Here is a 13,090-nt window from a genome sequence, read left to right on the forward strand (position 1 = left end):
GCATGGAGTGATTGATAGCTTACGCAAGCAAAACTTCGACAAAACTTTACGTAAATACTGCGTTACGAGAAGGGAACTGCTTGCTGCTATTTAATTTACAAAGCACTTTCGCCACTACCTTTGTGGTAGAACGTTCAAGCCCAAAGTTGATCACGCGGCGCTCAGGTGGCTTCTTTCTACACGTGATCCTGAAGGTCAAATCGCCGATGGACAGAGACACTGAATACGTAGCAGTTCATAAATGAACACCGGGAAGGGAACAGACATTCCAATGCAGACACACTTTCACTTTCACGACGTCCATTCGGTGGGCTGGAAGCAAACAGCTATAACAAGGTCGACGACAACAGGATGGCGATGGGTTCAACAATCATAGACGCGTCTAGCAAGGTAAAAGAGAATGACATCCGGAAAGCACAAGAAGAAGACTGAGCTGAACTTCCTGGTGGGACAATTGAAAAATAGGAACAAACCTTCAATAGATGATTTTTCAGCGGCATCAGCGGATCTCAAAAGTTGCATCGCTCAATGGGATTTACAGGTGAAGTAGGTGGAATCTTATTCCGGAGATGGGAGAATGAATCCGGATCAGAGTACAAGAATATCTTTATTGTCCTAAAGCCACTCCGTAAAGCAATTCTTCGGGAGTTGCATGACGCGAAAACTGCGGGTCATTTAGGATACAAAAAGACCGTCAGGATGATCCGAGATAGATTTTTCTGGAAAGGACTCGCGTTGGACGTCGCAAAGTGGACCGCGTCATGTCCCGTTTGTCCGACAAAGAGAAATCCTATTCCGAGGAGGAAAGCTCCAATGAGACTGTATCTGAGTGGGGAACCAGTGCTGATATTTCGGGTCCGTTGCCGGCAACAGACACGGGAAACCGTTATGTGTTGGTCGTTTCTGACTGTTTTACAAAGAGGGTAGAGGCGTAAGCGATCCCGAACCTGGGAGCAAGTACTGTTGCTAACTTACTGGTGCAGAATTTCTTCTGTCGTTATGGAATGCAGTTGGAGTTCAATTCTGATCAGGGTAGAAATTTCGACTCCAAGGTTATGAAGGATGTCTGCAAGCTTTTGGGAGTGTCCAAGATCAGGATTACACCATTCCTTGTTGAAAGATTTAGATCAGCCCCAAGATTTCAGAAGTTGAGCGCGCTTCTGGAAGACCACAATCAAAGTACTTGGGATAGATACCTTTATATTTCTCTGAATTGTATATAGGTCAAGTGTTCAAGAGAGACAAACTTTCTCACCCTGGGCAGAGAGATCTGGCACATCGGATCATGGTAAGAAGGAGTCATCGTCTCGTAGGGAGACTAAGGAATAATACTCTGTCGGCAGCCCGGCAAAGTAACAACATCAGGAGAGACTATCCATGCGACCGGGGTCCTTGCAAAGGATAGAAAACCCAGAATTTTCTGATATTCCAGCTAGGCCTCTACTCTCTATTGATACGTCGAAGTTTTGCATTTCACTCACCCATGACCACACGACGCTTCGTCGAGATGGGAAGTCTGTGAAGTCCAAAACTGTGGATACTCGTACTTGGCAATTTAACCTGGAAACTAAACTTTAGATTCTAAGTATTCTGAAATCGAGACAAATTTTGGTGTAGGAGGGGGGTATGTAATGCTCGTTACATTGGAGTTTGGGGTAGTTCATGTCCTGCGCTGTGACGATTATAGCGAACGCAGTGGAGCGTGGATTTAGCCGACTTTTATTATGTGTATGGACAGATCAAAAATGAGCTCTCTCGGTATTTGACCGTGAACGTGAACAGAGCTCCGTGTGCTAGTCAGGTAGACTATATCATCATTTTGTTCGATTTGTGAATGATACATGATAAGATAAGATGTATTTTATTTAAGTGTCACACATTTTAAATACATAAAAGTTCATAAATCATATACATATAATACATTTAAATGTCCAGCCTTATCAGACTTACGGGACACTAAAAAACATTAATATGTCCAATATTATACATAAAACCCACTTGCCTTTCACAGATCATTATGTAACATTTGTACAATTAAGCATTATTAATCTGTTCTTTTACGTCTCTCTAAATAAGGATATGTACATGTTTAGAGTATTAATTAAGGTATATACATGAAAATCCCTTAAGTCACATTTTGCAGAGCATTATACTAAGTATGATCATAGAATTATATTCATTAACATTCCATCATTGAAGATAGATGTATAAACATTCAAGTTTTTGTGCCAGACACTATGTTCATGTTGTACTGATTTCCTACAATACCCTTATGACACAATTTCTGTGACTCGTCTGAATATCATGAACTTTATTTACCATTTCTGGGGATGCAACCTTGACAGGCCTTCAAGGACAGGGGTCATCCTCAAGGCTCTGTCGACCGCGCTTAGATTCCGCCACCAACCATTTCAATGTAGCATATGAATGGGTACCTGTCCCGGATGTTGCTATCATATCATTATGACATCCATACCATTATGGATATCCTTGGGTGTTAAACCTGTTTGATGCAAATATTGTATCACTGCTCATTCACCGATTTTGTCCATACTTTAGAGTGAGAGTGCTACCTCGTCGATATAAACTAACCAAATGAGACCATACAGTCCTTGGGAACGCGGCCCTATATAGTCAGAGAATAGTAGGAATTAAAAAGAACATCCTCGAGTACCTCCTTCAATACGAGGCTCGATCACAACCTATCAATCATCCCTCGTAACTCAATGTTTGTTATGTAAGGGAGAGCATTCGATTTTATGGACACAAAATTATTTATACCTTTATACATGTATAAATTATTGCATCTCTCTGCAGTGTGTTATCCTTACAAGTACAGTGTGTTATCCTTACAAGTACAGTGTGTTATCCTTACAAGTACAGTGTGTTATCCTTACAAGTACAGTGTGTTATCCTTACAAGTGCAAATATATTGATTTTCATTGACAAATTCAAAGGAAAGCGACAGAATGCCTACCTGGTCTACAAAATTTAACATATGAATAAAGATTTTTTTAAAAACTGACATTACCTTCTTTGTCATATAAAGGCGCGAGCAGAGAGACATGGCCGAGTTACACAAAACAATCAGCGGAGCGTATGACCAGGAATGTTTTACTTAAATAAAACTGTGGTCTTACATGACCGACAAACACGTACTCAATGCTAGAGGGAATTCTTAACAAGAAAAAATGTTTTCACTGTGAGAGCAGCACGCATCTGGAGCAGTCTGTCAGAAACGGTTATATCAGCCCCAACGTCAGACATGAAAACCACTAGGCCTATATTGGTAATCCTGTTCGTGATTGGGATGAACATGCTGATAAAGGCAGGAGAGACCAGGGGCCCGACGACGGAGACTAACATCAATGATGCAGGTTAGAATAAGTGATAGGACATCACACAGTCATCCATACTTTGGATTCCCAGATATCAGGTAGCTATAGGTCAAATTTACTGTAAAGTTTACACGCTGTATCAAAATAGTCTATATAGAACCGAATATAAGCTGTATAGCTAGGCCTATATAAGAACTAGAAGAATACTCAACTGATTGATAAGGCTTATCGTCATTGTTCCGATTAGGCCTATAACCGAGTCTAGGGCCTAAGGGGGAATGGGGTCGGTCGGGGCACTACTGGGGATCACAACCATGCATACAAAATCAACAAAGCATTCGGAATCCCAAGCAAAATTCCGTTGGCTAGGCCTACTGTAAGTAGATCTAGGGGCCTACATGTTTGTTGACTTTGAGGAAACAGACGACGCTAATATTGTGTTTCCTGTCAATTTGTTTGTGTTAGTCTGAATATATGGTAGTCTAAAAATAACAACAACGGACATTCACTACGTATTCACACGAGAAGGACTAGCATTACCACTAAACATTGCAGTGGTAATAGAATCATTACAAGCCTATCTGTGCAGAAAAGGCAACTTATATGACTGGAGTTTCATTTAATTTTGTAGAACTATTTAAATTCTCTCATGATCAGGTCCTTCCACTACAAAACAACAATACAATAGATATTAAAAATGAAAATTACAAGATTTGAAATAGATTTCTGCATGAAATATATCGAATAACGTCAGTCTGTGTAACCTTATGCATTTCAGTTAGCTATTCAAATAATTTGCCTCACTTCAAATTATCAACATTTTTTTCAATTAAAATTTTTTTTTTCAAATTTTCAATGAAATATTATACAAAAAAAAATGTATTCAAATGCTTATAATTTGAAATGAAAATCTCTGACCTGCCCTCTATTTAGTCTACAGAGTCAAATTATATCATCTTTTGCATAAATAAACAAATGAAGTAAATTTTCAATTATCTTTGCCTTAAATATCATACCAATATATATCAACCTTTTGCTTACTTGTGCCAAAGAAAGTTGTAGTGATAATTGATTAATTATTCAATGTTTTATAACAAACCCAAAATAACTGATTTGGTATTGCACAATCCCTACAGACTAATTCCTGGTTTATTTTTCCCACTTTGTTAACCCATAACGGTATCCATGGGAACTAGTAAAGAAAGTTTGTTTTCTTTTGTTTTTTTATTTCATTTATTTTTTTTTTTTTTTTTTTTGATAAAACACAACAACTATTTTCAATTGATTTTCACAATATTATACTGGTATGTGTAAATATATTGCAAATTAATTTATTACAGTAGGAACTTCATCTTTTTTGACTGAAATGGGATCAGATGACAGTTGATGATCATTGTTTGTTATATACCTGTATTACCAGGGTTGGGAGGAGGTGAGGTGGGGGGGGGGAGATGATTTTTATGTAATATTCATTACATACGAGGGTTGATTGACATGTTGTGATATAAGCCTCGTATTGAAGGAGGTACTCAATGAAATTCTTAAGTCCTACTATTCTCTGACTATATAGGGCCACGTAACCAAGGACTGGTCTCATTTGGGAATTAGTTTATATCGACGAGGTAGCACTATAAAGTGAACAAGACAAGCGGCTTTTGCAAAATGGACAAAATCGGTTAGGGTTAGGGTGAAAGAGTCTGGCATTGCCATGACTGCATTCACGATTGCGGCTTGTATTCACCTGATCTGGCTCCATCAGACGTTCATCTATTTCCAAAACTGAAACAGCTATTTCAGGCACCCTAACCCTAACCCTAACATACAGTGGATGACTGTCTGAACAGCCCAGAAAAGGAGTTCTATAAAAGTGACATTGACGCCCTTACACATCGCTGGTAGCGGTAGATTCTGAGGGTATTCATATTGAAAAATAATACAATATGTCCGGCAAAATTTAAATCCTTCAATATGAGACTCACAACTTATCCATCAGCCCTTGTAAAACTTGGTTGATTTGATTTAAACATATTTTATTGTTCAATATAACAACAAGGATAAGGCACAAGTTATCTCAACTTAGAAACGCCTTCTCCCATACATTGTATATCTGCAATAATACACACAAGTTTTCTAGAGTTAGATATTTGTTAAGAAAAGGAGAGCTGAAAAGCCAGGAATAAGAGAGCAATAACAAACAAAAAAAAGGGGGGGGGGGATCTATTGAAGTGAATTAATTTTAAGTGACCTTAGAACCGATTACTATTTTAAATATAGGTATGTACGGATTTAAAAATATATCCGTTTTGCTCGTCTGACAGGTTTGGAGAACCACAAAGAACAACATTGATTGTGACATTACAATATGGACAAATGTTGTTGAATAAAATTTCACGTTGTCTTCTATATAATATACGTTCTAAAAAATAATGCACAACATTTTCACATTCATTTCCACATTCACATGATGGGTCATTAATTATATTAACTCGAAACAAATCATATTTTAAACTGCTACAAGCATGTCGCAACCTTGTATGTAAAAAGTTTAATTTTCTGTTTCCTACATGATAAAATAAAGGCAACGCGTCAAGGTTGTGTTGGATTTTAGATTTAAAACAATTGACGGATGGTTGCTCTCTGACATCGATTGGTAAATTGTTCCATAACCTAACAGTAGACGGGAAAAAAGATTCATAAGAAATGGATAATCTATAATTTTGGACAGTGTAGTTTTGGTTATTTCTGACATTATACATATTACACTCCCCTACTCTTGGAGGAAGTAGATTACTTAAATAAGAAGGAGTTAGATTATTATGAAGTTTATACATAAGTGAAAGTTTCTTTTATTTTCTTCTTTCTGATCATGGTTGAAGTTGGGATTCTTTATATAGAGATTGTTTACTAGAAAAAGAAGGCATGTCTGTGATAACTCTTGCTGCTTCTAGTTGGACTTGCTCGAGCTTGTTTACGTCTGTCAGAGAACAACCATCCCATACTTCACATGTATATTCTAATACTGGCAGCACAAATACTTTGTATATCCGCAATAGTGACTTTTTATTCAACAAATGTTTAAATTTTCTTAATACCAATATTTTTTTCATACAAGCTTTTTGGATTTCTGATATATGTAGAGACCACTTTGCATCTGAACTAAAAGTTACACCTAAATGTCTATGGTTTTCAACACAATTCAAAATTTCATTCCCAAAAGTAAGTTGCATAAGTGGCACGTTTTTTGGAATTTGTTATGCATAATACATCAGTTTTTTGTGGGTTGAATTTAGTAATCCAGTCTTGGGACCATTGATTAAGTTTCTGTAAATCACTATCTAAAGATCGTTGAATATCTTCACAAGATGATGAAGAAAACATCAAGGAAGTATCATCGGCAAATAAACGTGAAACACTAGTCAGATTATCAACAATATCATTTATGTAAATTGAAAACAAAGTGGTCCCAAGACACTTCCCTGAGGAACACCTGCATTTGTGGAGCCTTGATCAGAATATACATTTTTTACTAAAACTTGTTGCTGCCGTCCCGATATATAATTGTTTAACCAACGTAATAGATTACCTCTAATGCCATATTCTTCTAATTTAATCAATAAACCCTTGTGCCATACACGGTCGAATGCTTTTGATATATCACAAAAAATAAGACAGGTGTGTTTTTTCCCTCGAGAGAACAACATATATTATGTAACATTTCTATTAGTTGGTGTACTGTAGAATGACAAGACATAAAACCAGATTGTTTTTAATAAAATAAGGAGTAAACTTGGTTATCGATTAAAATCCTTTGAATGCATCTGTTGCTAAGTTAAACTTAGTTTGGTTTCTTTTGTTTGATTGCTGGGTTTATTGCCATATGAACAGTTGATCAGGATCATTTTGAAGCTGGGTCACTTCTTGGTGACTACCTCATTGAACAGCACACGGGAGGCCAAGAACTTTGGATAGATGCCAGTTGAATCAAAGTGTCATATTCCAGAAAAATGTAGAATTGTGAGAATTATAAGATAACCAATACATGATTATGTCCCTTACTTAATGAGGGGCCGCGGTGGCCGAGTGGTTAAGGTGTACCGACACTTTATCACTAGCCCTCCACCTCTGGGTTGCGAGTTCGAAATCTACGTGGGGCAGTTGCCAGGTACTGACCGTAGGCCGGTGGTTTTTCTCCGGGTACTCCGGCTTTCCTCCACCTTCAAAATCTGGCACGTCCTTAAATGACCCTGGCTGTTAATAGGGCGCTAAACAAAAACAAACCAAACCTTACTTAACGAAACATGACACAAGTGTTCATCACGGTCCTGGGATGTGCAAGCCAACTGACCCTTTATTTTCTGATCGGTCAACCAAGATGACAGTCACATGCTTAATTTGCCTCTGATTGGAAAATTTAGATATTGTTTGATGTCGATAAAAATTTGTATATAGAGGTATTAGGGGACTGCCAATTCAACTGTATCAGCTTCTGATTGGTCGTAATTGAGATATCATTTGATTTGGTTAAAAATTGGTATATTTGGGTATTGGGCATTAAAATTATAAAATGTCTCATTAATTAACAGTCCCATTATATCTATAATTTCCCTTCAAAACTACATTTCTTCTTTTCAAGACCAATATTTTGATCTCGAAAACTCGTGGTATTTTCACAAGGTGTTTGTTTTTTTATATTTCTTTACGTAGCCTTATTCAAACCTTGAACCTCAAATAAGAAAGTTTTTGTACTTGGGAACAAATAGATAAATGAAAAGCAAATTTAGTTAAACATTTTTTTGCAAATTCTAAGTCGAAGATTCTGAAGCGAGTTTACTAGCCAATTATACAATGTGCCATCAATGTATATTTTGTTAATTATCTCCTTAGTTGTCATCATTATGATAAACAATTAGTCCTCGCTGTTAAACCTGTAAGAGAAAAGATAATTTTCTATCTTTGGTGCTATAAGGGGCTGTAAACTACTACTGGTGTTGTTCTATGCACACATTGTGTATAACTTATTATCCGGTGACTTTAATTGTAATTATTTGTTTAAAATTAGTTTTCCATTCAATAAATTGTTCATTATTTTACCAATAACAATTTAGGTATATATATTTAAAGTCATATATATAATATAATATCAAATGCCCAATCTATAGGATCCCATAATATTTAGCTCACCTTCCCGAAGGGCAAGTGAGATTATGCTGTGGTGTAGCGTCCGTCGTCTGTCCTACATCCGTCCGGCGTCATCTTTTCCCTTTAAACAACTACTTTTCACAATCCAAGAGGCCTAAAGACCTGCTGTTGGTCATGTGTCATGCTGAGATGAAGGGCTACCAAGTTTGTTCAAATGAATGACCATGACCCTTATTCAAGTTCACAGGAGTCAAATATGACAAAATCTCTTAAACAACTTTAATAAACTTTTCCTCAATAACCAAGAGGCCTAGGGACTTGATATTGGGCCTGTAGCATGCTGGGGTAAAGGAATACCAGGTTTGTTCAAATGAATGACCTTGACCTTCATTTAAAGTCACATGGGTCAAATAGGCATAAATCTTCAAGTGGCCTCTTCTCAATAACCAAGAGACCCAGGGATTTGATTTTTGGACTGTAGCATATTTGAGTGAATTGATACCAAGTTAGTCCAAAATGAATAACCTTGACCTACATTAAAGGTCACAGGGGTCAAATAGGTTGAAATCTTGAGACAATGTTTTCTCGATAGCCAAGAGACCTGATATTGGGCCAAAAGTATGCTGGAATGAAGGACTAGAAAATTTATTGACATAAATATACCTAGCTTTATCTGATATTTGAATAAACATGACCAAGATCAACTTCAAAGTTGCTGTAGATCAAGGTCAACGATACAGGTGCTCTTGTTTTAGCTCACCTGCCCGTCTGGCATCAACTTTTTCCTTTAAACAATTTATTTTCAATAACCATGAGATACAGAGACCTGATTTTGGTCCTGTGGTATGCTGGGGTGAAGGACTACCAAGTTTGTTCATATAAATGACCTTGACCAACATCAAGGTCATGGGTCAAATAGGCTTTGATCTTAAAACAACCTCTTCGCAATAACCGCGATTCCCAGAAATCTGATATTTGGTCTGTAGCATTCTGGGTTGAAGGGCTTCCGAGTTTGTTCAAATGAATGACCTTGACCTTCATTGAAAGTCACATGGTCAAATAGGCAAACAGTTTTAAACAACTTCTTCTCAATTAACATCAATCTCAGGGACTCGATATTAGGCCTGTAGCATGCTGGGATAAAGGGCTGATAAGTTTGTTCAAATGAATGCTCTTGACCTACATTCAAGGTCATATGGGTCAAATAGGTTAAAATATTTAAACAACTTCTTCTCAATAACTGGGAGGCACAGGGACTTGACATTAGGACTGTAGAATGCTTCGGTGAAGGGCTACCTAGTTTGTTCAAGTGAATAACATTGACCTCTTTTTAAGATTACAGGATTCAAGTCTTTGATCAAATTCTCAACCTAAAAATCCACGGCAATCAGCGATTTAGGCCCTTGGGGCCTCTTCTGTCTATTTAATATTCATTGAAGTACACAATCATCAATAGTTTGGTCAGATGACCCATGGGCCTCTTGTTGTTATTGGAATCATTCTTTCTGTTGCTTGAACTATTTATCAACCTCAATCGAGATACTATTTATTGAAAACAAAACAAAAAACCACAGGAAAATATGTAACATTAATACTCATTAGAAGATAACATTAGTTGAGTTGTCCCCACCTTATTGTTTCAGAAATCATAGCCTCGTTTGAAATGATTGACGACAACAGTGATGGCCGTATATCCAAGGTTGAGTTGATAAAGGGCGTGGAGTTACTCGGAATGAATCCTACAGAAGAGTACCCTCAAGTGATGATGGGACTTGCTGACCTTGATGGTAGGTATCACGGGGTGGAAATGTCATGCGGTCATCAATAAAGATCAATTTGTTGATGTGATTTTGTTTATTCTACCATTATCTTAATGCACTCTAGGTACATTGTTCAACTGTATTGTTACACTATTAAGCTAATTTCTTTCACACTATCAAACTCTTTTGTTTTACACTGTTAAACTGTTTTGTTTCACACTGTTGATTTTTTTTGTTTCACACTGTTAAACTGTTTTGTTTCACACTTTCGAACTGTTTTGTTTCACACTGTCGAACTGTTTTGTTTCATACTGTTAAACTGTTTTGTTTCATACTGTTAAACTGTTTTGTTTCATACTGTCGAACTGTTTTGTTTCACACTGTTGATTTTTTTTGTTTCACACTGTTAAACTGTTTTGTTTCACACTTTCGAACTGTTTTGTTTCACACTGTCGAACTGTTTTGTTTCATACTGTTAAACTGTTTTGTTTCATACTGTTAAACTGTTTTGTTTCATACTGTCGAACTGTTTTGTTTCACACTGTTGATTTTTTTTGTTTCACACTGTTAAACTGTTTTGTTTCACACTGTCGAACTGTTTTGTTTCACACTGTTAAACTGTTTTGTTTCACACTGTCGAACTGTTTTGTTTAACACTGTCTAACTTTTTGTTTAACACTGTCTAACTTTTTGTTTCACACTGTTAAACTGTTTTGTTTCACACTATCAAACTGTTCTGTTTCACACTATTAAACTGTTTTATTTCACTTTTACAATGTTTTGTTTCAGCGTTCCATATTGTTAATCCAAATCAGCTTTGTTTCACTATTAAACTCATCTTACCACTTAAGATATACAGATAACTTTAAGGGTATATCTTCTTATCTTGACAGGTGACGGTTTTATCGACTTTGAGGAGTATAAGAATATGATACGTCACAATTATATAGAAACAGATTTTGACTCTGCATTCCGAAATATAGACAAAAACAAAGATGGATATTTAAGTGTTGATGAGCTCAGATCGGCGCTAACATACCAGGCCCCACCTGAAACGAAATTAAATGTGGAACTGTGTATGGAGGAAGGTGACGTTAACAAAGATGGGAAAATAGATTACACGGGTGAGCTCTTATTACATTTTTGTTGAAATGAGGCCGGTGATATTTTTGTGTGTTATTACAATTTGTTTCCTTTTTCAGTTTTTGTATACTTATTTATTTATTATTTCATTTTTTATTCTATTATTAATATTTTAATTCTTGAATATTAGTTTATTATCATTATATTTAGGATATTTGTTGTTTGTTTGCTTAGGTGGTTGAAATGTTGTAGCACACGGGAGCATCAAACAATTCAACAAACACAAAATAATGTGAATTTAACTATTTTGATATTCATATACACTGGTGATTTTTTCTGGGCACCGACATCATGAATGTATTGATCAATTTCAAATCTGGCTGAAAAATTACCAATAGCTGTGGCCACCTTTTGGTAGTTATGGACACTTTGATAGATTACCGGATGTGACAGTAAGCTTCCGTAAGCGGTGTCTCTGTCTTAACAGCGTTAGAGCCTATTAAAACTTCATAGCACTTTAAAAGTTTTAAGTAAAAGAAAGAGAAATTTTCTTTTATTGTAAAGGTTGACATAATTCTTTTCGAGATATTTTAATATAAAATTACGAAACGAAAATTGGATTTGTTTCAAAATCTCTGCGAAAATATTTTCATTCAAGCCTACGAATTAAACTTTATTAAAAAGAAAGGTGTCAAATATTATTTATATGGCCATGAAATATTTGTAATGGATCAAGGGACATATATAAAGGAAGATTCCTCCCTGTCTGTAAAAACCTTAATGGAAATACAATGTATTGACATTACAGCGAGATTGAGTATTTTTGTTATACATGGAAGTTTTTCAAATTATAATTTTTAAGTCCTTTCCCTTTGTTACTTAAGTATGATTGTTCTGTATATTGATGATAATTTACTTCTTTTTCAGAGTTCGTGAATTCGCAGTTGTGTACCAAGATTTTCACTTAGTCTACGTACCGGTACTTGGTTATCAATACCCCGATATCAATAAGCGAACATGCACATTGATTTTTTATTGGTTTATTATTCATTTATTGATTTAATTTTGTGGCGGCACGTTTACAAGATGTTTACGCAGCTGAGATGCCATTAGTTTGTCGTTACCTTCGCCCTAATTGCCGATGGCCTTCACCATTTAACAATAGAGAAACGTTGTGCTAATATATTTTATTGCGTAAAGATTTTTTACGGCTTTTCAATATGAGGATTTTCAGGATGTAATGAGGAATTTCTAATCATAACCAGAATGCAGAAAGAATTTTTGTATTCAGAAGCCTTTTCTAAGTATTAAATATTCATTGCCTCAAAAATTATCTAAGGAAAATTTAGAAACTGTTGGATATCTAGCATGTAATCGACATTGTCATGATTAGAAAAATCATAAATTGATATTTGGTGTGCCATGAATAAATGATTGCAAGAAATAGCATTCTCTATGAAAACAACCAGACAAAATGTTTGTTTATGAGTGTTCTACAACTTATTTTTTTTAGATTGGTAATGCAAATTAAGTTTAGTTTTATTTTTGTTTTCTTATTTTAATTTTCTTACTTTCAATTTTTCCTAATTTTATTTTTCTAGATGTGAATTACAACTTTTATTTATATACAGTCAAACCTGTCATATGTATTTATTTTTGTTTGTTTGTTTTGTTCTGCAACTTCATTTAAATTTTAGTAATAATTTTTTTAGATTTGTATAACAAATTAATTTTAGTTTTATTTTTGCTTTTCTAATTTTAAAGATTTGT

General features: G+C 35.6%; 1 protein-coding gene across 1 annotated transcript; it reads left to right on the top strand.

Annotated features, from left to right (window-relative positions):
• The first annotated feature begins 3,160 nt into the window (after positions 1–3,160).
• On the top strand, positions 3,161–12,841 carry LOC117333786 (neo-calmodulin-like). Its single transcript, XM_033893208.1, has 4 exons — positions 3,161–3,377; positions 10,121–10,264; positions 11,131–11,361; positions 12,248–12,841. Exons 1-4 carry the CDS (start codon positions 3,266–3,268, stop codon positions 12,286–12,288), a joined length of 528 nt encoding a protein of 175 aa, XP_033749099.1. The 5' UTR covers positions 3,161–3,265; the 3' UTR covers positions 12,289–12,841.
• Positions 12,842–13,090: the final 249 nt, after the last annotated feature.

Source organism: Pecten maximus, chromosome 8 (assembly GCF_902652985.1).
Source record: "Pecten maximus chromosome 8, xPecMax1.1, whole genome shotgun sequence".
Lineage (NCBI taxonomy): Eukaryota > Metazoa > Mollusca > Bivalvia > Pectinida > Pectinidae > Pecten > Pecten maximus.

What these genes read in the sequence shown, in the direction of transcription:
- LOC117333786 (XM_033893208.1), top strand. Translation starts at nt 3,266, where the DNA reads ATGAAAACCACTAGGCCTATATTGGTAATCCTGTTCGTGATTGGGATG. An exon ending in GGGACTTGCTGACCTTGATG is followed by an intron (nt 10,265 to 11,130) that starts GTAGGTATCACG and finishes TTATCTTGACAG; the next exon opens with GTGACGGTTTTATCGACTTT. An exon ending in TGGGAAAATAGATTACACGG is followed by an intron (nt 11,362 to 12,247) that starts GTGAGCTCTTAT and finishes CTTCTTTTTCAG; the next exon opens with AGTTCGTGAATTCGCAGTTG.